At 41.1% G+C, this 26850-nt stretch overlaps 1 protein-coding gene across 5 annotated transcripts in view; it reads right to left on the bottom strand.

Moving 5' to 3' along the window:
* SATB2 (SATB homeobox 2) overlaps positions 1-26278 on the bottom strand; it is a 241115-nt gene extending 214837 nt beyond the window's left edge. The window contains exons 1-3 of one of the 5 annotated variants that reach the window (XM_043995694.1): positions 26096-26278; positions 14993-15074; positions 9958-10185 (exon numbers count right to left, since the gene is read on the bottom strand). In XM_043995694.1, coding sequence (XP_043851629.1) covers positions 9958-10126 — 169 coding nt within the window. In that variant the 5' untranslated portion in view covers positions 10127-10185; positions 14993-15074; positions 26096-26278. Of the gene's footprint in view, positions 1-9957; positions 10186-11491; positions 13053-14992; positions 15075-16889; positions 17363-25099; positions 25213-25929; positions 26002-26095 lie in introns of those variants that run through there. The other 4 variants (XM_043995695.1, XM_043995697.1, XM_043995696.1 and 1 more) reach the window with 4 other exon arrangements.
* Between the last annotated feature and the right edge of the window lie 572 nt (positions 26279-26850).

Genomic DNA, 26850 nt, shown 5'->3' with positions numbered 1-26850 from the left:
AAAAAATGGAACCACTTATGGGGCTTAATCTTTGTAGTGTTCGTCAATGGGGCTATGTAATGTAAATTTTAAAGTTTAAAAAAAAAAAACTTCACTAACAAAAGTATTTTAATGAAAGCATTATTAAATAGTCTTCTGGTATTGTAATAGCCACACTGGAATGCAACCAGGAGCAGGGTGGGGATTGTTGCTATGTTGTGTGTTTGGGGGTAAAGGTGGGACCTCATTATGAGAAGGATATGGAGTGACATGTTTTAAACAGTCGAAGTTTTGAGGTCTCTACCAAAAATTGTCTAGCTTCTTCCTTTACTTCTATCAGTCACTCCATGACCTATCCAAGAAAAGTCTTAAACTGCTGGACCAGCGAAAGGGCTCACTTACAAGCAAAAGGGTATTTTTAACAGACACTTGTTTGCCAACTGAGTCCGAGTTGGGCTTCAGCTATTAAAAAACCTGAAAGCTATTTCATGTCATAGTGTCTTCACACTGCCATGGTGCCTTGAGCCACTTTCCAAGACCCTAAGAGCTCAGTCTGTGTGAAGTTTACCATAACCCAAGCTCCCAATAGCTCAGTCTGTGTGAATAAATTAAAAAACTGAAGGTCTAGAAAGGTGGAAAACTGGCCACCAATTTCCTTTCCTCCTTCCTGTTCCATTCCTGTTCCCTAACAAGCTGTTGAAAGGACACCTCTGGGGAGTGTCAGCAAGAAGCCCAGCAATGTTAGATTATCAACTTAATGGTCCAAATTATTGCTGATCGAGCTCAGAGCCTGCTATGTCTCTTGTGACAAGTAGAGTTATCCTGATATGTAAAAGGAAAGGCTTCAATTTCCCTCCCCTCATCTCCCAATCACCCCAAGCATATACATGCTGAAGAAAAATAAGTATGTAGGCCCTGTTGAGTTCAGTCAATAAAAAACCCTACTCTATCCTTCCCCTTCAATTAGGTCAGAAGGTGGGGGTGGAGGGCTAAGGAGCACTACACTCATATCTAACAAGACCTTTCTTTTCACTTAAGCAAAGCTCCTACCTAAATCAGCCCAGGGTAAATTTGGAGCTACCTAGCCCTCTGTAAAAAAAGGGGTGGGGTGGGGGAGGTGGTATAGATATGATAATAGGTGAATAAGAAAAGGGAAACTATTTTCCAAACCTGAATAGAAAGGCAAAACTCATATCCACTTTTAATGTCACATTAACAATCAGTTCTCATGGACTCCTTTGGTGACCTTCCTTATAAAGAGTCAGAGCTGAATGTTCTTTTCCACCAAACCAATTTTAGCTAATAAATGTGATCAAGTAAACTAAAAGCACTCCAGTTACTCTGCATCTTCTCTGAGTCTAAAAATTTGTACATTGTGTGACAGGTCCACCTCATTTTTCTTAATGATGTTTTTATTATTCTTCCACTCAATTAAAACAGAAATGGATATTGCATTTTCTGACTGTATAATTGTTATTGTAATCTGTTTTCGATCACTGCTTGGGAAATGGGTCCAAAACAACATAAACTATCCACTGCCTCAGAATACAAGTCATTTTCTTTTACTACGACACTTAAAGAGACATTTATCATGTTGCTTTGATAGCATCTTTGGATTATGACAAAAGCAAGTTCTTGGTAAGTTGGAATAATGTCATCTGATTCAAATAATTTTTAAAAGGGCATATAACCTAATAACTATTTAAAATATTAAATTTTGCCCACTGTAATATTATAAATAATAGAAACACAATTTGAAGAAAACATTGCTTATTTTAACACAGTTTAGTCACTAAATATGAAAATAATGTTAATGGTGTCTCCTTTGATATTCCTTTTGAATTTGTGAAATTATGTATGTTTTGCATATTCTGAAAATCTCACTGAAATGCAGACTAACAAATTTTTCTTGAGTGCAAAAAAGCCCACTTAAAAACAACAAAATATTGATCATATTTAATTAAAAGCAGCCTAATACGTTTGCTTCCCAGCAAAAGGCAAAGCCAAAAAGCAAAAATTACCTTTTAAAAGAAAGAAAAATATATCTGTTGTTAATATTATCAAATTCAAATAGCTATTAAAAATATTCCTACTAATCACTTCTGTCCAATTGTAACATTTGGAAAACATTTATTCTTAGCAGAATCTATAGGAGCTTTTTCCCCATCTCCATGTAAGTCTTCAGTGGAACAAAGGAAGACACTGAACAAGCTATGCTCATTTCAGTTACTGAGCAGCCCTTACTGGACACTATACATTTACTAAGGTATGAAAGGCATTAATTTCTGGTCTGTGGTAGCTTGAAAGTATCTTTTTATTTCACCTCTTAATTTCTTATCTTTGTTGGTTCTATTTCAAACACTTTTTAAAAATATTTACTATTGTGTGTAATCATTTGCTATGACTATTTTTTTTAATTATGAGTTTGACTTCCATTTTAATAATCACCTGATTAGTTTCAGGACAGAGCTCTTCTCATTTCAGATGACCTTTTATTAGCAGCACTATTCTCATAGATGCCAATTTCAATGGTTTGTTTTCTCAATTGTATTTCAATGAATACACTTTAGTCTCCACGATGACAGCTGAATGACTCCTTCCTACATTTTATGTCTGGTTAGGCCATAACTGTATAGTGCCTGGCAAACAGGAGACACCTAATGAATGCTTGTTGATTGATAGGTTATTAACAGGTATTCAGGTAGTTGATTTTCACAGCTCCATTCTTGCTTCATTTGTTATTTTATTTGTTTTGACAAAACGGGTAATTATAACTTCAAATAATTTTAACTTTAGGAGTAGACACAAATTTAAAAGGGAAAAACTGTCACCAAAAGAGAAGTTTTATTTCTGCTTTTGAAGATATCCCAATTACATCATACGAATTGAATGTTATAGTAAAGTAGCTAAGAAAAGTCCAGCCTTTATCGGCTCTAATCATGTCTTTTTTTTTTCTCCTCAAAGTAAAAAGATCTTCACAAATAGAAAGCCATCATGAGCTCTTATCTTTCATTTATACTTGTTTGGATCAGCTTCTTTTCATCATTTTTGTTGAGATTTAAACATTAATTTTTAAATGAAATAAAATTTGTCAGTTAGCACCAAATTATCTTATTTAAAAAAACAAAACCTAAAAAGTCACATATGTCTCATGTCAACAAAATTTATCATAAGTTCCTTTATTAGAACTGCATTTTCAGTGCTTTACAATATTAAACATTTTTGTGCTAATAAAATACATACCTACTATTTAGAAAAGAAGCCATTATGAAAGATAAAAGGAAAACTAGTGTGTTTGGGGATACAAACTATTTCCCACAAAAAAAACCCTTAAAGATTCAACTCTTTTTTTTTTCTTAATTGTGTTTCATTTAAAGTATTCTCTATATTTTGGAGTATTCATCTCATTTCAGTTATGTGGCCATATCATAAGCTCACTACATATCAAAAGACGATTTTAACACCCCTAGATGTTTCAGAAACTTTGAATGCATGTTGCAACAAAAGGACCTATTTTTTACTTGTCTCTTTATAGGCATTCTAAATTACTAAGGAACTGCAGTGGTTGTTACTATTAAGAAAGAACTAGTATAATCCAAGTTAGTATTTACTTAAAAGGGAATTATTTATAAAAGAATTTAAACTAAAGGGCAAACTTTCTAACTTATTTTAAGCTAAACTGAAAGGTCTCCTATTTGTAACCATTTTCAGTTATTTCAGAAGTGATTTTTCATCCAAAAAGAAAGAAGGATAAGGATAAGGAGTTAAAAAATATATGGGTCAGATCCAATATTTCACTGCTGTTCTTATCCTCTGGGGGTGGAGATAGGGGATTGGGAAAAACTTGCTGCCAAAGCTTCTGAAAAGATAACTGGGCTGCTAATTTTCCGTTCACAAAATTTAAATTCTACTTATGCATCTAACACTACTCATGAAATAATATGAAACAGTATTATATCACTGCAAATTGAGACATTTTTATCAAAATAAAGAGTAGCAGTGCCAGCGTTTCATTTGTCATTTACCACTTGTCACTTTTCACTGACAAACTGTTACACATACAACTTTTGTCATACACTCCATCTTCAAATATGTTCCAAAATGCCATTGTATCTCAGCATTCATGGGGGGGGGGGGAGGAAGGAAGAAAAAAATGAATGTTACCAGACTCTGGAACATTGGTTAAAAAAAAAGGTAGGGAGAAAGTTCCATTTATTAACAAAAATGAAATTAAATATCTCTATTGTATTGAGTACTATAAGTAACTAAGCACAAATTTAGGCTGCTGATGCTGATATAAAAAATAAACTGAATGATTAATATTATATATATATATAGTATGTCAATAGCTATAAATCCATTGTATCAAAGGTACAAAGGACTTCAAGACCATGGATTACACATACTTGAATTTTACTGAGGGATTTGAGGATCACAATGATTAAGAGAATTGCCAAAAGTCCCATAGACTGTACGCATGTTAGGAGAGATTTGAACTAAGTTAATTTCATTTCAGTTCAAGTGTAATAAACTATGATTTATAGGTATTTTTGCTTCTTGGTACATTTTTGGTAGCAATTTAAATTTGAATGGAAAGGTATCAGAAGTAAAGAGTGCTCCAAGCAGAGGAGGGAGGGGGGGAACTTTTAGAAATTCTCTATTACTACTAAATACATTCCACTTTCAACCAAGGATGGCTATGCCCTGATACTTCACATTTTTAAAAAGGAACAAAAAATAAGAGAATAAATTTATCAATGAATAGCATAATTGTCCTACTAAATTCCCCACTGCTTTCCACCTTCTTAAATGTATCCAACATTGACAAAGGGCCTAATAGAATTACTGAAACTTCACTAATATCAATGACATTTAACTCAACAGCCCAATAAATAATTGTCAATAAAGCTGCCTTTCTTCCTTATTGATGTAAATGGCACAAATCCTCATAAAGGGAAAAAAGAATTAATTAAGCGTTGGATAGCCCTACTGTCCTGGGCTTACTCACTGCTGTCACATTCTGAATAAAATGGCCACACCATTTTCTGTGATAAGATATGCCTCAAGTAACTGCTAAATAGTTTTTTTTTAAATTTCACTGCATATGATCTTGAAAACTCAAATATATAATGGTCATTGGGTTTCTCAAGATGGAATTTAAAAGTTCCAAAGTTACTTTAAACATCAAATTATGCCTAGGACACTAAATGGGTGGATACCCTATATTCTGTTTAATGTGCATGTTCAATTGCATATATTTTTAACCAAATATGTCTTTATTTTAATAACAGGCCAAGGACTGAAAACACTTAGGGCTATTTTTCTATCTCAGCAAAAATATAAGGATATGCTGAATGACCCCACAGGCTAAGTTGATTCTATTTAAGAGATCTAAAATGAAGTCAGAAAATACGAAAAAGAGATCTTTTTCAGAACAAAGGACTCCTTTCTCCTTCTAGGAAATGACATTGAATTTTATCATGAGGAGAAATAAATATTATGTTCATCTTTTTGTAAAAATTAGAGGTTTTGTCCAAGAATACATTATGATGATCATATATTTCCAATTCACCAGGTAACATAAACTTTCATACACAGTCTTTTCATAAAGGAAAACTTCCCACTACAATAGTTACCTATATTTACTTTACCTGACCTGATGGATGTGTAACATTACTTTAATCCTTGCTCTACTTATAAGGAAATGTTCCACATGTAGACAATTAAACTAACTGTTGTTGCAGACAACATTCAACTCTAAATGAGATCCTGCCGAACAATCTTGATCACATTTGCTTCTCTATTTGAACACATCAGTATGTGTTATATAACAATTCTTTTTCCCTACAACAAGACAGTTATTATGGCTTTGAAAGGGCTGCATGGTACCAAAGAAGGATAGCTCATCCACTTTGGGGAAACTATCTATAAAAGAGTCATTTGGACAGACAATCCTTTAGCAAAATAGAATTATCTTTTTGAGCAGCATATTAAATCCTAATTCAAGAATAAAACAAATGTCAGAACTCTCATACCATATTCCTAAATAGATATCAATACATTTTCTTTGAAACCTGCACCCAAAAAATCATGAAAAGAGATCTGAAATTGAACAATGTCAAAAAGATATCTAATGTTTAAAACCTCTTTTGAACAATTAAACAATCTGGAGAATTCAAGTACTGCCCATATAGTTTAAATAAATCCACACAAAAGTCATTTTTCTTTAATCCAATAATTAAAAATTAAAAGGCTTTCAATAATAATTGAATAAAAACAAAAATCATTGAAACTCTAGTTGGCCTATTGATCCAGTCTCAGGGGGGGAAAGCACAATGTTTTGCTGCTTCCTCCCTAATACTTCATTAGCATTGCTATACGTTTCTATCCTAATTTGCCATACTGAAACATTATGTACAGCAGATTGTTTTGGGTACATATGCTAATATATGTTAAGGGATCCTTAAACTCTTATTTTCAAAATCCTTAATAATCTTCTCCTTTAAAAAAAATTCAGATTCACAAGTTTTAATCAATGATTTCACAAATATGAATATCCTAACTATTAATCATCCCTTTTTTCAAAATCCTTATGGAGTGAATTACTAACTGTGAGGGGACGCCAATTCTAGTAAGTGAATGTTACCCAACAGGGATATAAAGCTGTCAACACCACAGTGCTCTTGCTTGCTCTAAACTCTCTCCCAGGCTTCATATGTTTTTTAAAGGGATATTAGCCTTTTTTTTGAAGACCCTCTATAAAACCTGCCAGTCATACACATCTGAACACTTATATTTTATTACATACATGCTTTAAAACAGTCTTCCTAGATAATTGCTGAAACATCCTAGAAAGTGTTGAACTAGACAAAGAAAAACTGATCTACTTTCTAGTATATCCTGCTGACATTAGCCACACTGTAAACATCAAACTTTTAAACCACCTATTAAAACACACACACACACACACACACACCCTTAAAGATACTGATTATGTATCTATTACCTACAATTTCCTATGGTCACCACAATGTTTCCTTTATATGCATTGAATTTTAATAAAAGTCACTCCAAAAAACTAAATGATTAAAAAACACCAACTAAAATTCTTTATTTGAAATAAAAATGCATGTGTGCTTCTCCATCTCAATCCTTGTCAAAATCATCATTTCTAATTAAATTAATTTTAATATTTCCCCCTTTGTCAGTTTTTTGATCCCATTAAAGTTGATTAAATACTGTAGTTTCCTTAAAATAAGACATCTCACTCTCTTTTTGCACTCTTTGATTGTCTTCACAATGTAGAAAAGAACACTGAAGAAATATCTATAATATGCATTCCTGAAATAATATAAATTGATCATTCTGCTGGAAGAAAATTAAAGTAAAAGGAGATGGAGTGGTTTTCTTATCCTTTAATACTAAAGTTCAAGTCATAAAGCTTTTTTCAACTATTGAGGTGATTAAATAAAAATATCCCAAAGTAGACTATTTTAAATTGCATATAAACATTGGCATACTTTTTAAAATGCAGGCTTAAATATGTGCCAAAACTTGTTTTAAAATATAATTTAATTATGTTGTACATCAATTTATAGATCTGATCAGTGTTTTGCAAGGCCACATGTATTACTGTAATAGTATATACTTTGGAACCTCATATGAATTAAAATATACAAAATAGTTGATTGTAAATCCTCTTCAGTATGTACAACTTTGAAAATGTTTAGCTATTTTAAATAAAAGGCAACAATTTAAAATAGCATTTTAGAATACAACTAGAAATATTTTATGCTATTTTTGCTGAGAGCTTTATTTTTAATAAATCTCAATTCTCATCCTACAAATATATAATCAAATTACTTTAATAATGACTATTGTAGATATTTTAAATTTAAACAAAATAAATTCATTTTTCTATTTTGTTTTCAAAAGCATTAATGTATACAGAGTATTACAAGGTCTTCGAAAATGAAACAAAAAACAACTTGGTAAAACATATCTAAAACTTCTCTACACATCAAAATTTCAGTTTATATCAAACTTATAATATATAATGTGATAAGTAGTACATACTATGAAATTATTTTTCAATCCTTAATTTTAAGCCTAATGGTATTCATGTAAAACTGAATGAAATTCTCCTTTAAATAGGCCAGCTTCAATCTGAACCACTAATGTAAACACAAAAACCCTATACATTTTTTGCAAAGTAGAGTTATAATTATAAAACAAAATTTTAACCAAAAAATGTCTTGTCATTGTTTTCATAAGAGAAATAAAAAAACTTTCATGTTCCCATTCTTTCCTTAATCACTAGGCCCCTGTGATGTTTCATTCTCTCTCAAAAAGGTTACTTATTATTTTCAAACTTATTGGTGTATTACAAACATTTTCACATCAAATTAATAATGGTCTTTCACAATGCAATAGTGAAGAATTGATACCTTCTTTCAAACATTGCCTCACTAGAATACTTTAGGAGACCCATAGACAAGTTACTCCCTCCTCCTTCTCTAGGATATTGGTCATTAATTTAATGCTACTGAAAATAAGAAACCATCAAAATTGCTTCTTACTTTATTGAAATAAATTTTTAAATCACTAAAATTCTCAGTTTGTGGCTAGGCTGCAGAAATTTAGGGGGGGGGGGGAAACCTCAAATTACTCACAGGGGAGGGCTATTACAGAAAGGTAACTAAAGTGCTACACTTCCATAAAGTAATGGGGGGGGGTGGGAATGGTAATAACAAGTTCTTTTACACATGTTTACAACTTATTTGTTTCTTCACTTTTTAAAAAAGAGCTGACAATTAAATTTTCCACTTAGAAACACACAATCTGGACACCTACAACAAAGCCAAAAAAAAAAAAAACCCAACCCAACACAAAAACCTCCACTCTTTTCCATCAGATTATGCCTTCCAACATCCCCTCCAAGAATATCATACAATAATTATTTGGATTGAATTATTGACTATATGAAAAAGGGGGAAATGAAACTGATTATAGTAAGCTGTATCCTAAAGCACTTCAAAGTTTCAAGGAAAGCAGAATTTGATATGTAGAAATGAGACCCAAAACTGTAGAAATAAAAAATAGTTTAAAAATAGCCAATTTCCTTCTAAGATTCCCCTTAATATGGATAGGCCCTGGTGTATTTGGCTTTTTTCAGGCCACTTTTTCCATTCAACTGTAAAGGAACTATATTTACAAGCAAAATACTACCATAGATTTTCTTCAAATGAAAATTTCAGGAATGAATGAATTAACATGCTTGATGCCCACAGTTCATTAATTTTAAAGGCTATGATACAGTCTATAACTAAGTTACAAATTCATTATTTTAAAAGCTTCTATCATTCTTTTCCCCCTCCCCGCCCCCAAGTAACTATTAACACAGAGGAAAAGGTAGCAATAAGTATCCAGAGAACCAAAATGAAATTCAAAACAAATTTTCTGACCTTTTCTTTTTTTTTAAACTTACAGATTCTCAAAGAAGAGTAATAATGAGATTATTCTACCTTGATGCATTGGCACAAATACAAAATGCTGTTGTGGAGTATATTAGATTGATCATTACTGATCAGAATGTTGAAGCAAACACACCTAAACTCAATCTCTTCTGTAGACCCTTTTAGGCTCATGAAGAGAGTAAAATTGCTAAAAATGCTCTCTAGGAAAAGCTAGAAACAGTTAGCTGGCTGTGACATAAACCTGCCAACACCTCAGCACAAAGTGGCAAAGTGCCCAAAAAATGCCACCCTCTGGGTAAACCACTTTCTGTCTTAACTATACAGATGAAGCTGCTACTTGCTGATGAGAGGCAAGTGGGGCATTATTTAACAATCTGGAATCCACTTCCTGTAATCCTACACCAAGAAAGAAAGCTTAATCAACATGAACCCTGACACCCTGATGCCATTATCACTTTGCTGCCAGTCTGTTATGTGAACGTTAATACTATTGGATGGTTACCTCCCACTGACTTGGTCACGGAGCCATTGGGCCTCCCTCTGGCTCCCATGGGACTGCCATTCTGCTCGAGCCTGGCCACCTTCACGGGAGGAGGACCTTTGACATCAGGACTGCCGCTCCTTCTATCTGGGCTATCCCTTAGACAGGGACTCTCGCTTCTCCGCTCCATGCTACTTTGACTCGGAGACAAAGTTCCCACAGGCAGATCGCAATAAAATGAGCAAGGACCTAAAGGGAAAAGGAGGAGGGGGAGGAAAAGAGAGGGGGGAAAAAAGAGGGAAAAACTGCTCACACACGTGATAGATGTTCAAGCCAGTTATACATTGCTTTACAAAATAAATACAAACTTCCTCCTCCCGCGTTAGCCAAATAAAGTCCAAGCTGCAGAGTGCATACAGCACACAAGCTTGCACTTGTCAGCCAGAAGTGGATCGGAAGCTTGTGATTTTACCCCTAAACTAGCCCCGCTCCCTAGGACTTCGAAACTGTGTGTCTGGGACACGGGCAAGCTCCAGAGGGCTTCCAGAAGTGGCCCATTCATTTGAACTTCGTTGGCATAAATCATTCCTGGGCGTGACAATCTCACCGTGCTCGGGGTGAGGGCGGGAGAAGATCTGAACTTCGGGAAAGACACTACACATACACATACACTGAAAGGGGGAGGGGTGTGCATACACATACATTCACACATCTATCAAGTAACCCAATTGACTAGATGAAGGGCGCACTCGGTGCTTCGTGGCCATGCTGCACGAACGTGGGGGCACACGGCATCCTTAAAAAGAAAAACCTTTATCTTTTTCAGAATCATTTTAGAAGGAAGAAAAAAAACAGATACAAACACACAAATAACTTTTCAAAGACCCAGATCTATAATAACAGTAATCAGTATTCAAAGTGCTTCTGGGTATTTACCACAGTAATCTCTATTACAGAGAGAGAGACTGCAATTATTATTTTGCAACATTTTTGTCTTCATCTAACCCTGAATTTAAGGGTCAAGGAGACGAACACTACAGCACAAGGTCAAAAATCATTTCGATTCATTGATGAAATGTCAGCCTACATAAAACTTATATTCAGAAATCGCTTCAGAAAGTTTTCCTAAGGCTTTTTCACTTCTAACGTTCTCATTCACCTAGCCTGTAGGTCGCACCAATTATTATTGGAGCAGGGAAGGGAGGAGGCCTTGGGGTGGATGGAAAGAAGGGGAAAATGATCTTAATTAAACGGCGTTCACGTTTGCCAGCTGACTTTACAAAGTAGTAAAAACACAACAAACTGCGCGAGAAACACTCCAGGACGATTTCACCGGTTGATAAAGCGGCACTGATAAAGATTTTGGAAACCAGGTGAGGGTGGGAAAGAGTAGGAGAGATGACTGAAGACAGGACTGATTCATTCTCAATTAATTCAGCTGTTAGAAAGAAAAAGGAGGGGGAGTCAAGAATGAAGCTATATCTGACCCAGCGTGTTTTATCGTAACTCATAAAAGATGGTTATATAGTATGAGTGTCTTATCTTCTGTACTTACTGCTTATAGTCTGTCTGTAACTTGGCTGAGCTGAGCTCTGTCCATGGATCAAAAGTAGAGAATCCAGGGTGGAAAGTTTCTTGTTTCCTTTTTTAACGTTCTTGTTTTCTTCCTTTCTGTTTCCTTGCCCTTTCCTCTTCCTTCAGTCCTAATGTTTTAAGGTCCTGGGTCAGGATGTCTTCTTCTTGTGAGATGATTATGATGATGGTGATGTTGATGATGATGGTGGGGGGAGGAGGAGGAGGAGGAGAAGGAAGGGCTCTACCAAAGGGGCAATAGAGCTCGTGGCGGAGGGGTTGGGGGAGGGAAAAGGGGAGGGAGAAGAAAGACGAAGGCAAGGAGGGAAAGAGGCTTTTTCACACCTTCAGGAAGGAAACCAATACATAGAAAAAGCAGGGTAAATCGAGAGACCGCGACGGCCGCTGCTGCTGCTAAAGGGGGCTGCTATTCTGGAGAAGAAGAGCAGCAGCAGCTGGAGCCGGTGCTACAATCAAGGAGAAAAGTGGGGGGGGGGGGGGACCGAGAGAGGGAGAGACTAGAGCGGCAGCCCCAGATATGTCACTTTCAGTCTCTCCCTCCTCTGCCGCCGCCAGCAGCAGCAGCAGCAGCAGCAGCCCGAGCCGGACTCACTGACACGCCACAGAGAGAGACACTCTGAGAGATGATTATTAGTTGCGTTGAGTCATCAGGCAAAGTGAGTCCTTTTGGGTTGTCCTTGGTTTCCGATTTCCTCCCCCCCCCCTTTTTCCTTTCCGTCCCCAGATCTAGCTCCTTCAAAATAATAATTTAGAAAGGAAAAAAAGTCTCTGGGATATTTCGGGATCAAGCACCCAAAAAAAAAAAAAAGCCGACCAAAAACTCCAATCCAGACTCCTCCACCGCAATGAGGGAGGGAAGTGAGTGGGGGCAGGGAGGGGAATTGGGGAGGTTTCGGGGGAGGGAAAAAGGGAGGGAGGGGGTACCCGCCTGGCAGGAAATTAAACATCAATCAATCAATCTTACATTTCGGAGCGACCCAACTGCACCCGGCCTGCAGAAGCCCGGGGGGGGGGGGCGTAGGAAAGATGGGAAGGGAGGGAGGAGGAGGGTAAAGCTGGAGCTGATGGAAGCTGGAGGGTGAAGAGGCTCAGGGCAGCCCGGGGAGGGGTAGGAAAGGGAGGGAAGTAGAGAGGGGAGGCACCACCGCCGCTGAAGGGCTAGAAGGGTATAGACAGAGAAACGGATCCGGGAGGCCGAGGGGGAGGGGGGAGTCGAAGACAGGGCAGGGGATGACCCAGGACTAGCGAAGCGAGCGCTGGTCTCCCGTGTTCGGATCCGCCGCCGTCGCCGCGCTCCGCAACAGAGGCCGCCTCTACAGGATTGCGGGAGGTGGAGGAGGCGACAGCAGCAACAACAGCGACAGCAACAGCCGCAGCAGCGCCGGCGCCGAGCCCCGCACCTCCGCCGGCGGAGGAGACCCTGACCAGCCCGCTTCTTTCTCGCCGCTTCCTTTTCTGTCAACTGCGTTTAGTACTTTCGACTTTGGAGATAGGAGGGCGATCACCTCCTCCCCCACCCTACCCTCCCCCTCCCCACACTTCCCTCCAGCTCCCACCTACCCCGTCCGCCCGCCCGCCACCCCTTTCCTCCGCCCCTGCGAGTAACTTTTCCCTATGTGTTTGGGGCTCTTCCCTCAGCCCGGAGCATGCCGTCAGGGGCCAGCTGAGGATCCAGTCCCCGAGATAGACACGTATGAATGTTCACGCTTTATACGGGAAATAGCAAAGTGTCCGAGAACAATAGCGGGTGACAGGGAGGCGAGTTGTTAAGCACTGGGTACTGCTCCGGAGGCTCCCTCAGCAACCTTAGCTCCCAGGCCGGGTCGCGGCGAGGGGAGGCCGGGAAGGAGAGCATCACTAGGAGCAGTGGAACAGGTCTGGGGGAGACTATATGGCGTATGCAGCGGAGGCGCTACGGGTGGGTGACTGGGGATCGTGGCTAAGCCAATGTAGGACTGCAAGAGGAGGCGGCGGATCTCTCTCTCTCTTTTTCTCCCCACTCCCCATCCCCCACCCCCTACCCTCTCCCCGCGGCCACAAGCCAACACCTCTAGTGCCTGGGCTTCCTCGGGGAGGATCGGGCCCGGGTTCTAGGAGGGTTCGGGGAAAGCGAGTGCAGACTGCGCGGGGCTCTCGATGCCTCTCCGGCTGAAGAAGCGCCCTCGGGACAGGGCAGGGAAGAGTCTGGGAGGAGACAGAATGAGGGAATGGGAGCTGCCTGGGGTCGATCCCCGAAAACACCGAACTGCACCCCAAACTTTTCCCTGCTAGCTCCCTTTCCCGGGAGAGGTCCGTGTCTCCGCCGTGGCAGCCGCGACGGCGGCTTCAGCTGCAGCCCAGATTTAAGGTGGAGCGAGTCTCAACCCGGGTAGGCGCTCCTGGCCAGCGCTATTGTCTCCGCGGGCCTGGTCCTCCCGCCCGGGCTTCCTTAAAGAGTGGGCACGTGGACGAAGGGGTCCCGGCCCCAGCTAGAAGCCGGCCGGGCACACGCGCCGCAACGGGGGTAGGGTGGAGGGGGGGGAGTTGAAGAGGAAAAGAGGAGATCCGGGAGATGCCTGGGTGGGGGGGGTTCCCCCTCCCTCCAGAGAAGCGGGCTGAGAGAGCCTTCGCATCCTCCATAGCTTTCTCTCCACCCCTCCCCTCCCAGCCTGACTTCCTCCCACTCTCTTTCTCGTTCTCCCCCACAAGTCCACCTCTCCCCCAGGGCTCCCGACAGCCTGTGGCTCCCAAAGCAGACGGTCCCCCTTAAGAAGCTTTGCCTGTATGGCGGCGCCAGAGGGCCAAACCAAGTTTTGTTTAGGGAAACGCACTAGAGCCGGCACCTCTGGAAAACCCTGCTAGGCTGGGGGATTGGTGGGAGTCTCGGAACACAGAAAAAGAAGGCTACGTTTCCACCCGCTGTGCCCACCACGGCAACCGAGCGTACCCTGGTTCCCCCCAACAGAAAACAGAGAAAGGGGAGAAGCTTTGTTGGAGAAAGATTTCCGTGCAGCTCCAACTCCGTAGCCGTGGCCCCCAGCACATCTGGCCGGTACCTCGGAGGGGAGATCGCCTCCAGCAACCCAGAGAGAGTTGGGTTTAGGGCCCAGCGAAAGGATTATCAGAAAAGAAATTAACTGCTATATATATTTTTGTAAAACAATGCCACCCTCTTGCCCCTTACCCCAACACCCTAGTCTCCGATACAGTTGAGTCAATTGGGTAAAGGACATGCAGAATTTGGAGTCCTTGAAAGCAGACTGGCTGAATTTTATCAATCCGAGTTAGTGCTTTAAAAGGTTTAACTTACTGGCTGCAAACTGTAAGTTGGGTGACCAACTTATCCCCCCCCCCATATCATGTCGGAAATTGGGTCAAAGAAATCGAACAAAAACGTAAAACTTTGTACCGTTCAAATTGGAAAACGTGTTTCTCGTTAATGCCTTAATAATGAATAATAATAACATACTGTTTCTTTTCTTACCTTGCTGATGATCTACGAAATCCTCCTCCAGATCAATGTCCAGAAACTTAGAAGAATTGGTGATATTAGGACTTCAGTACTTCTGGAAAAAAAAATGCAAATGATTTAGCCAGAATCTTTCCTGTCTGATTCGTCACTATTATTATAACTGATGATGCGGATGGTTGGAGCGATTCAATCCAAAACCATTAATGAGCTATTTTATAAACACCACTGTCGGAAGATCTTCATTTACATTTTGCGAATGAAATCCCCTTGCTAGCCTAAGAGAGTTAATGTAGACAGCACGATTACAATACTGGTTAAACTTCTATGAACAACACAACCGTATTGTTAATCGGTTAATATTTTATAAAGTGTAAATATTTTATAAAGTTTTCATGGAAACTAATGATTCTAAATGATTAGATCCAGGAGAAGAGTGATTTAAATAAAGCATGCAATTAAATGTAGATTACATTTTTTTTACTATTTTACAACATTTTAATCTGTTATTTTTCTCATTCGGATGTCTTTTTCTTTTTTGAGTTATTTGCTCAATTTAGCTCTTTGGGGAGTAATCTCAAAATATTTTAAACTTTCAATTTGCACAGGGCAATAAGTCAATACCTAACCAAAACGCGGAAGAGGGATTATCACTATAGGAAAGAAAAGTTTACAATGAATTTATATACATATATAACTGCTAATTTTTTACACTTTCGATTTAAAATAAGAATCCTAGGAAATTTTGTGTTTTCCTTGGTTTTTTCTTTTTTCTTGCTTTTCCTAATAAAGGCCATTTCTGTTTCAAATTACATACGCTTTTCAGTGCATAATTTTCACGTTGACCTTATTTTAGCTTAAGCAACGCATCATTTCCACCGTATTTAATTTTTACAATAAAAATTTCAAATAACATTTTATGTAACACTATAATTTTCTACTTTTTAAAAACAGTGGACAAATGAATGATTATTATTCTTTTGCTTGGGTTTTTTCCCCTAATCCTCAAGTGGTTTACTTCCAAAGATTTTCAAACAAAATCAGAGAAAGGGTTTGTTTTTAATTATGTCTCTTTTTAATACATTAATCCGAAATGCATTTATACTGCTTTAAATTCCATGATCTTGTATTATCAGGTACAGAAACATATAAAATCAAACTCCCACAGTTGGGGATCATTTTTTCCCCCTTTCAGATTGCTCTCTCCGATGATTATCTGATGCTTATGAGAATTGTTTTTTCTCTTTTTTCCCTCCCGGAAGAGAACATTTTTCGGTCATTTGGTCAGCAAGAAAACGTACAGCAGTCGACTATCCCCCACTAATTAGGTTCAGATTTCTTATTTATCTGGTATCTGAACTCGAACACATTGACTTTTGTTGTTTTTTAAATATTATTTTTATTGCCTCTTTCTTCCTTTCTACATTTGCTTTTTGCCTTGACTTTTAATGACCAAATTTTTCTATTAACCGTTTCCCTCCCTTCCCACTCCTATATTCCTCTTTTTCTTGGGGCAGAGTTTTCTCGATTTACAGTCTTCTGAAAAATAATCTTTCTTTTGGTGATGATGCTTCGGGCTGCTCAGGAGGTCCTGTCTAGAAAGACCGCGCAACTCCGTGCCACCTTCCAGACTCTGGAGAAATCTAAGCAACCCATTCCCAGATTAACAGGCATGCCCTGGCTGACCGGGAAACCTTTTTTCTGTTTTATGTGATTAGTTAAGACATCCCTGGAGCCCGTACCCGATCTTTCCTAACCAACTTTGTGTATGAAAAGCATGCCAGAAGAGTAAGATGAATGAATGCACACGACAATGGGGATGAGAATCGGTCCTTCTCTTTCAGCGAACGCAGAATTTGGAGAAGGAAGAATTAGATGGAAGAAATGTTTTCTCACAAATGCGGCCCTCAACTTTTGCTCACTAATGCCCACTTCTTCCTGATCACTTCCTTGGATAGAGTAACTACAGCTTCTCCGTGTTCAGCATTACTGTCACGGAGGGTGAGCAGGAAGGGAAAAGAAGTGAATCTGAGCTTGGCACGTATCTTTCGAGATCCTCTCAAGCTGAGCCACTGACCCGCACTGGGCCTTGGCAAGCACGTCTGCTTTAGAGAAAGGAAGGGGAAAAATAACTCTGGACAAGGACTGATTTCCCAAGCTGCACCAGAGGGTGGTGGAGAATCTGAGATCGGATGGGGTAGGTGGAGGGGGTGGGGAAAAGATCCTCGGGGAACCCAAGAAAAAGAATTGAGAGTCCGCGTATTTCATTATCAGCACGGATCCCGAATTGATGACAAGAATCAGGCAAACTTCTAAAGCGGCAAGCGAAAGAAAAAAAAAGCAACTTGTACTACATGATGGAACAGGGTGGAGGGAGGTTTGAGGGGAAGGGTGCTGAAAGAGTAGATCGCTAAATACACTCTGCTTCGGAGATAAAGTTGTGTATCAGTTGTGACTAGCTGCTTCCGGGGCGCGGACTGAGGAAGACAGGGTAAGAGAGGGTTAGATTTGGGTGGGATTTTGACATAGACTGTAGACAGAACAAAGGAGATGGAGATGGGGAGAAGAAATGGATCTAAGAAAAATAGAGAAGTGGGGAGTCATGCCAAATAAGAAAACTGGAAAGCTGGTCTTCAAAAACTGGCAGTTAGTGATCAAGGAAGTGGAAGAAAGGTGTGGGAGGTGTGGGTGTACCAGGTAAAGGGATGAGGAGGGAGGAGCGGAAAGGAAATAAGTTTTGGAGAAGAGGAATTTCTACGTCTTTCTTAGTAGCTGTGAAAGCCTGAGGCAAAGGCAAAAAATTCTGAGAACTCTAGGTTGAAAGAACTAATCACCGAAAACAATTTGGTCCCTAGTTCATTTCACTTTTTTAGAAAAAGCAGCTTAACTGCTATACTGGCATTACGCTAAAGATGCAGAAGAGAAATGCATTTCTGTAAATCAGGTCTATGGGGCGGGGGAGGGGGAGAGAACCAATGGGAAGGGGGACAGAAAAAAAAAACAAAAAAATGAGGCTGTACTCCTTTCTCTCTGAATCAACCAGGGTCGGGGTTGGGAGAAAATCTGAAGCCCGGGTATTGTGTTTCTTCTCAGAAAAAGCATTCGTGCAACTGAATCGCACACTCAGTCCTTTCTGGCAGCCGCAGACGCGCCTAAATCCCGCGGCCTAACGTGGGTCCTCGTACTCTTCCTCCGGGCAACGACTTTACTTTTCTTTCGCCCCAAGATGACCAGGCCCTGCTCCTTGTGCCCGAGGCGGCTCGGTCTCCAAACAGCGCCACCGCGTGGGCTATGACGGGGAAAGGCGGCACAGAGTCAGCTCTGAGCCAGCTAGGACCCGGTCTCCGGCCGAGGTCCTGCAGATCTCACCTGCCTTTCCCAGCCAGCTCCACTGGGTTTAAAGATGCACCTGGGTTAATGGCACTGGGGCCCATCCGGCAAAACGATACAGCAGAAGCAACAGTAGGTTCTGACCTAACTAAAAGAAAGGAGGACTCCACAGTATCTTAACCCCTACACAAACTCGCGCAGGCACATAGACAAAATCTAATTAACCAGGAGTGGTGGAAATTCAAGGCTTCCAGACCCCCATCCCACTCCCACTCTTTTTTCTAATCCTTTACAACGAATGTCTGCAAATCTTCAATCCTCTTGTCCTCTAAAGCACTCAGTTGGGGGAGGGGGAATGAGCGAGGGGGTTCTTCACATTCCTATACTTGGCCTGGCTTGGTTTTACACAAGACCCAGGAAGGTGGGAGCAGGGAAGGGAGAAGGGAGGAATACGGTGGGTGGGGGAGTATTCACGGCTGAAGGGACAGAGAGCAAGAGTATGAGCCAGCCCTACCTGTCTGCCCGAAATCTCTCTCTCTCTCTCTCTCTCTCTCTCTCTCTCTCTCTCTCTCTCTCTCTCTCTCTCTCTCTCTCTCTCTCTCTCTCTCTCTCCCTTTCCCAACTTCCATTCCTCTCTTCTTCTCTCTTCATTCTTCTCTCTGACCCCTCTCTCTTTTCCTCCTCCTCCTCCTCCTTCTCCTCCTTCTTCTTTCTTTCTCTCTCTCTCTCTCTCTCTCTCTCTCTCTCTCTCTCTCTCTCTCTCTCTCTCTCTCTCTCTCTCTCTCTCTCGTCTTCCTTCTCTTCTCCCTTCTCTTTCTTTGCTGGTTCATCTTCTCTCTCTCTCTCTGACTCGTCCGTTGTCACTCACCCTCTCCTTCATTAAACTAACCGTCTCCAAACTCCCTCAGAATGTCCGAGGTTGGAAAATGGTGACTGAAAAAGAGGGGCGTCAGGGAGAGGAGTTTACCGCGAGGAAACCTAATTGCATCAGGTCCTGACTCCATCCCACAGGCCCCTGCACTCTCTCTGGCGTGGAGCTGAGGCAGAGGCTAGCTCCTCTTCTGCCTCCTGGAGTGGAAGAGTTGGGCCTCGATGTCTCGCTTTGCTTTATTTCCGCAGAGCTCTTAGGCCACCGGCGGAAGAAAAAGCACGAGAGCCTGGAGTGGAACACGGCTGCGGCCAGGTCTGAGGTGTTTAAATTATAATAAAAGAGTCCATTAAAGGGGAATTTAAAACTAACAGTTCCTCACTACAAGAACGACAAAATGCTTGGGAAAAGCGCAAAAGAGTGCCGCCCTGCGTATCCTTCCAAATACGCACTCGGCACAAAAGAAAATAATAATATCCCTGCTGCTAATAAAATGTAACTTGCCCTTCAATTTTGTGGTTGGTCCAAAAGTAGGTGAGGACAGGAGTCTCCAGCTGGGTGCAGCACTCCGGCCCACTAGCAGTCTAGCGCTCGCTTGTCAACACCTGGCCTGAGCCAGGTAAGCTAGGGACTGGTTGTCTACAGGTTTATGAGCGTTCAGCAGAGGCCGGGATTCTTTGCAGATCCGAGCTCATGGAGCAAAACCCAGCGCGGCCCGACCCTTTCTGCTGGCATTCAGCTTTACTGAATCTCCGCCGCGGAACTACGCACTTCTTTGCTGACACCCCAACCATAGCAAGGCGTTTTGGCCCTGAAGCCATATTTTTCGTTGCTTTAAATTTTTTTTTAATTAAAAAATGTTTTTAAAATAGACAGGGTTCTGAAGCGTTCAAGGTCTCTCTTTTTCTTTTAAATGTAAAGAACATGAAGAAACAAGAATTTCTCCCAAGAGCCTCACCTCCCGTACACCTTCTGCCCTTGAATAAAAATGAAGGGACACTGATAACTGCTTAGAGTACAAGTTAGGAACAGGCAGAGTGGGAGGCTGTTCATTGATCCCATTCCTAGATAATCAGTTAAAGAACTCTTTTTAAAAAAAAATCACAACTTTTACGAGTAGCCCAATACAAAGCTAAGAAATTTAGTGTTCGTCTGTGAATTGAGTACGAGTTAACCAACTTGTTATCTTTGTTTTCTCAGGCAGAGTTTCCGAAATTTGGAAAACTCATGAGTTTGTGTCTGCGCAGAAATAGCTTTCTAAGAAAGCCCTGGACAGAAAAAAAAAATAATTTAAAAAAATCAGTATCTACCCTATATCTCCTCGAGACACGTGGGGAAATGTGAGAAAGTGTCTTCTTGGTGTTTCTGAGAAGGAAAAGTATTAGAAACACAATTCAGAAATAATGAAAGAACAACACAAAGGTGTTCGTAGAAAGTCAGTCATGTTTACATAACATACATAAAAAGACAACTAGATTTCCCCATCGGGGTGGCTATAAAATGCACTTGCTAATAATATTTTACTACATTTTGGTTGGTCAATTTCTGTCTTATAGTGAAATTATACTGTGTCAAATAAGTTTTCCATTACTTAATAAATTCTAGAGGTTTATTTTAAAATAATTTTCCCTTTCTGACAATCTTTAAAACTTTTCATGCATTTTTCCACCTGGGCATCTTGCCTCAATCTCCCTATTTAAACATATTCTTATCTATAACCATTGCAAATGTCTGATTAGTAAGTTCCGGTGGAATTCTGCATAAAATTGAAATGAAATAAAAACTCAATTTTTGCCAAACGTTAGTGGCAAAATGTCTTTTAAAGAATGTACGCAATTTGGTCTTCATTTCTCTTATAGTCGGCTAGGTAAATTGGAGGATGACAGGTTTTGGGGATAGAAATGTTAAGTCTTTTCCACACCTGAACAAGTCAGTAGTTACTAAACTAGAACCCCACTAGTGTAATACAAGAGAAACGAAGAGTAATTTTTCTGAAACATATTTGTTAAACTCATATGTTAAGCACTCGATTTTAAAAACCAAATCCAAATATGTAAACGAATGGAAAACTAGCCTCATTTGCGAAAGCACACATATATAAAATGTCACGTATTTATATAATATCTGCGTGATGTGTATATGATACATGTAATGTGTGTATATGAATGTATGTGATATATATGTATGAATGAATATATTATTTCCCTAGCCATATTAACTTCATGTAATAAAAAGTTTAAGAAACTGAAGACTGAAAAGCCCATCGGGTTTCTTTTAATTTTTTTTTCTACTTCTTAACCTGAAATCACTGTACCATTTTTTGATAATTTGGATTCAAGCTATGAGACCCACTGAAGAAAAGAGGTCTGCCGAGAAATTGTATCTCTCCAGGAACATTGGTTTGTGGACTTGGCACTGTCCATGTGAACCCGCTTCCATAGTACCACCACTTTTAAAGTCACTATGATGACGTGGGAGCAATTCAAGCTTCTGTTTTCCCTTCAGCTTTCAAGAGGGTGAGCCCCATCAAAACACTCTCTCTAACCACTTTTTCACAGCCTTGATTAATTTCCTCTTCCCCCCAACTTTCATATCCTGGAGGGGAGGGAGCAGAGGCGGCGGTGGCGGAGGGGATAGGCGGAGAGGGTGATGATCTTGTAGCCACTGAGATCTAACACTCATTTCTCCCTACCCCAGGGGAACCAAAGTTTCCTTCCACGACCTGCTTCCTGAGTCTTGCCTTACATTGCCACAACACGGCTTCTTCTTTACCCAGCCTCTCAATAGCCAAGGCAGGGCTCTTTGGGCTAGCAACAAAGAAGTAGCATCAGGAATATCTTTGGGGTTACCAAAGGGCAATAACTACAAGGCATCCCACTGTCAGGAACAACCTGAGGATCTGAGCCAGTGCTAAAAATAACTGGAACTGGTAAAGGAGGAGTTAGGGACTGGGAGAGGGGGGGAGGGAAAGAGGGGAGGCGGCTAGGGGAATTGATACTCTGACTTGCAGCCCTAAATTATCAAGTAGTACTCGAAGATTTTACTATCTCAGCAGTTCTCCAAGCATACCCAGCGAAATTGTTCCAATGTGGAGTCATCCTTGCCTTCTCTTTTAGAAGTATATTGGAAGGTGGCATAAGCACACACTGGAAAAAGAAACAAAACTTGCTAAATTCAACACCTTCCTGATACCATTACCTGCAGTTCACAGGAAACGTGTTGTTTTTTTCCTTTCAGTTTATCTGGCCTAAAAATGATAGTTTTCCCGTATCACAAGCTTCTCTCTCTCTCTCTCTCTCTCTCTCTCTCTCTCTCTCTCTCTCTCTCTCTCTCTCTCTCTCTCTCTCTCTCTCTCTCCCCCCCCCTTCTTTACTAAACAGCTCCCAGATCTGGCTGCAGCCAGACACAGGGAGACCTGCCCAGCTTCTCTATGGAAGAGTGAGAAGTGATTTGTCTGTTTACTGCAGGTTTAATTAAAGTATTTATGCACCATGAACTCTTTGGGCCAAATCAATGCACTTTGATTTGGAAAGTCAAACAGAATCAGATCTTACATGTTTGGGGCCTCAGTAGGACTCAGGCTCCAGGACAGACATTAAAAGTCTACAACAACCCTAATAAGACTTGAAGTCAGAAAATTTGACCCCTGACTATTTTGCCACTGAGCTGACCAGGTGACTGCTTCCTTTAAAATGAGGTATCTTGCCCCTGAACTCTGCTTATGTCAGTTCCAGAAAATCTAACAATACAAAGACTGAGGCTGTAGTAGCAAATTGTTTAAAAGAATGTGGGCAAGTAGGAAAAGACTGTTTATCCTGATCGAAGAAACCAGGATCCTTATAATCCTGCTTGCTAGGACTTCCCTGCTGAAGACATTCTGGTCCCCATCCTTTTGGTCTTGGCATCCTCAAATTCAAGCACAACAGGTGAGAACTATTGAGGCAACTTGAATAGAGACACTCCCTTTTTGTTTTCTCTTTCTCCTCTCCTCCATCCCATCCCATCCCCCAACCCTCAAAAGAGCCCAGTACTGTAGAATATCAGATTTTTTAAAAACTATTAATCCATATAGAAAATTCCAGACAATGACAGTGTAAAGCTTTAAGGGTTTCTATCCAATAACAGCATATAGACTTGTAGGCACTCAGTGAAGAAGAAGAAAGGTAGAATGGGAAGAGTGAGAAAGTCAATGAAACATATGCATATGTATGTATGTATGTATTATTGTCTGTGTACACACACACACACACACATACATTTTTTCAAAGCATTTTCAATTCTTTTTTCAATATATTTACCCACCCCTTCCCTACACTTTTTGGAATCTGAGCAAAACATGAATAAATCCTGAATAAATCCTTCAAAAAGAAAGGGGTTCTGTCAGTGGCTGACTGCTATGAGTGCTCACTGAATCAATTTCTCCAGAGGGCATCTATATGGGAGGGCAAGTTGGCAAAGGCCCCTATAGAACCGGGCTAAAAATTTGTCTGCCCTCTTGCAGAAAAATATATGTGTGCCATTCTATTTCCTTTAGATCCACTCCACCAATAGATAGATGTAATGACATTAATAGGCATCCCTCTACCAGGTCTTTACTTAATACTGCTGGGGCCTGAAGGAGAGTATATCTCTCCAGCTCTCACCTGGATATCCTTTCAGCAGTTCCCATGGATTAAGCCCCACCCCCTTCAGTTTTCAACAGATTTGTAATCTTAAAAATGGGGAGGAGGGAGCCACAGACTTACTTTCTGTAAAATTGAGATAGAAACAGTTGTTTCCTTCTCAACCAACTGCCTCATAGATGCTTCTTGATCAGTATTCTCAGCAGATGGGGGCCTGCCTTCTACTGTTTATTTTGAATTTTGAGGGGTTTGCTTTTGTGAGACTGCAGAGCAATTCCCAGGAGGTTCCCAATATTCTCTCAGAAGACCCAAGGAGAAAAAAAGGTCAGATTTCCCTACTGCCACCACACACACCCCTTTGTTCTTATTCATAAAACTTGCTGGAATAATGTTTAATAACACCTAGTGCCTAAACTCAGAAAGCATCTCAAGATCATTCCATTTTGAGGGGAGGTGGGGTTTGAGGAAAGAAACGACAGTCTTTTAAGTGGGCTCTAGAGAGTAATTCCAAGAACTCTGAAGCTCTTCTTAATTCGAAGTGTGTAGAAAGGAAAGTGCTTTTCTAGCCTCCTCGGTTAAGAATGGAGCCCTCAAGATCTGTACGTTGATTAATATCTGGTTCCTGAGTGAGTGAGTGAGTGAGCATGTAGGTCCGAGTGGGTGATTTCTGTAAATTCATCCCCTTTCCTTCCCTATGATAGAGTGTGGATAAAATTAATAATAAACTGTTCAGTCGTTGGAGAAACCACCAGGGGCTAAAGGAATTGTCTATATTTGTTTTCTGCTGTCTTTCTTCTCCTCGCTACCCGCCCCAACCCCCACCCATGGCCTTTGCCTCCTCCATCTCTTCTGCAGCGGCTCCCTGACTCCTGACAGGCTTTAGGTGGCCAAAGGAGGTCCTGCCCGGAGCGCCGGCCCCTGCCCCTTAAGGCTTCGAGCTCCGGGGATCTCTGCACTTTGTCATCGCACCGGAGTATTTGACATTCGCAATTATCTGCAAATACTCCGATCGTTTTGTATATGAAACACTTTTTTTCTTGCCTTAAGGTTGGAATCTGGTAAATTTCATAGAAGTAGTTGCGGGGGGAGGGGGTGATGAAGGGGTAAAGCGGGTGTGGGGGAACCCTTAAACATTGCCAACGCTTTCTTCTAAATGTAGAATTTTATTTCGCGGAATTCAGTGCTCTTCGAACTGTGACTATCAATATGTATCGTCCTCCCTTCCTCTAAGAATAATCTAAGGAAATACATAACTCAATACATCCAGATCATTCTATCATTAAAAAGTGAAAGATCAAATACCTGGAAATAGACTACTTCCTGCCCACATCCCAAGAAAAGACGTAGAAACTGATAAACCAAAATGACACTTGAAGACTTTTCTCCATCAGGGAAAAAAAGTAACTTATCATCTGAGAAGTCTTTCAAATAAGCTCCCCAAATGACCATTTTCTCCAGTAAGACGCCAACCAGCCATGCCTCTGCTTGTCTCATAGCACCCTCCTCCCCCAGACATAAGTGAAATAATGTTGATCATTTAGAAGATGCTGTTCCTCATTCTCCTCCCTACCCCTCCTAAACAAGAAACACAGACATCACCCAGGAGCACTGTCACAAACCCCCATCTTTGAACTAGAGAGAGAGAGAGAGAGAGAGAGAGAGAGAGAGAGAGAGAGAGAGAGAGAGAGAGAGAGAGAGAGAGAGAGGAGAGAGAGAGGAGAGGAGAGAGGAGAGGAGAGGAGAGAGGAGAGGAGGGGAGAGGAGAGGAGAGGAGAGGAGAGGAGAGGAGAGGAGAGGAGAGGAGAGGAGAGGAGAGGAGAGGAGAGGAGAGGAGAGGAGAGGAGAGGAGAGGAGAGGAGAGGAGAGGAGAGGAGAGGAGAGGAGAGGAGAGGAGAGGAGAGGAGAGGAGAGGAGAGGAGAGGAGAGGAGAGGAGGAGGAGAAGGAGAAGGAGAAGGAGAAGGAGAAGGAGAAGGAGAAGGAGAAGGAGAAGGAGAAGGAGAAGGAGAAGGAGAAGGAGAAGGAGAAGGAGAAGGAGAAGGAGAAGGAGAAGGAGAAGGAGAAGGAGAAGGAGAAGGAGAAGGAGAAGGAGAAGGAGAAGGAGAAGGAGAGGAGAGGAGGAGGAGAAGATTACCTGTCTGCTTCTTCTGCCTTCTTGAAAGCATAGACAGTAATAGCCACCTAATTAGCCTGCCTTGCCAATATAGAGATTCCTGCCACTCGCAATAACCCCATTTAGAGATGATGGGTCACATGCTGGAGCATAAATAAGGGTGGTATATAACCTTATAGGTACTCACGGCATCAGTGCATCCGGGTGACAACTTGTAGCTTCTGCAGCTCTCTGAACAAGGTGTTCGCTCTCTGTGAGACCTCAGACCTGGAGACCCGGCATCTCAGATGTAAACAAGACAAGCTCCTATTTTTAATGGGCACCTCGGTAACTTCAGAGAGAAACACCAAATTCTTTAAAGAAGCCCCCTCCCCCTAGGATGTCTGTGGCGCTGCTAGACACAGTGAATTAGTTGCCTTTCACATACATTACCCACATTTTCCGCAAAAAGGGGGGTGGGGTGGGGTGGGAGGTATTGTACCACCTCCAACGAAGGAGGGGGGGAAAGTTTGGGAAGTCTTGATCTGAATTACTGTCGAAACACAAAATCACTCGGGTAGGTGGGAAAGAAAGGTGGAGAATGTAGGGGTGGAGTGGGATAGAGCACCCAAGAGGAAACTATCCTGTATGTAGGTAGGGATCCACCTTTGAAAAATAAAATGGGTTCGACGTACTTCAGAATGCCTAGCTCGGATTGGCCTGCGAACCTGTTCAGCCAATGCGCAGAAAACTATCTCGCTTGCCCTTTAGAGGAAGTTAGTAAATTAAAAAAAAAATCGTGACCCCTCTCCCTTCTTGCCCCAAATTGTTCTTTAAGGAGAAAGGTGAAGAGACAATGAATCTCCCCCATGTCTCATCCCGGAGTGTGTGAGGGGGCTCCTCCCTACCGACACCATCCCCACCCCAGTCTTGGTGACCCAGGGCTACCCCATGCCCTGACAT

Source organism: Dromiciops gliroides, chromosome 3 (genome assembly GCF_019393635.1).
Source record: "Dromiciops gliroides isolate mDroGli1 chromosome 3, mDroGli1.pri, whole genome shotgun sequence".
Lineage (NCBI taxonomy): Eukaryota > Metazoa > Chordata > Mammalia > Microbiotheria > Microbiotheriidae > Dromiciops > Dromiciops gliroides.
This window is presented reverse-complemented; position numbering and strand designations above follow the sequence as displayed.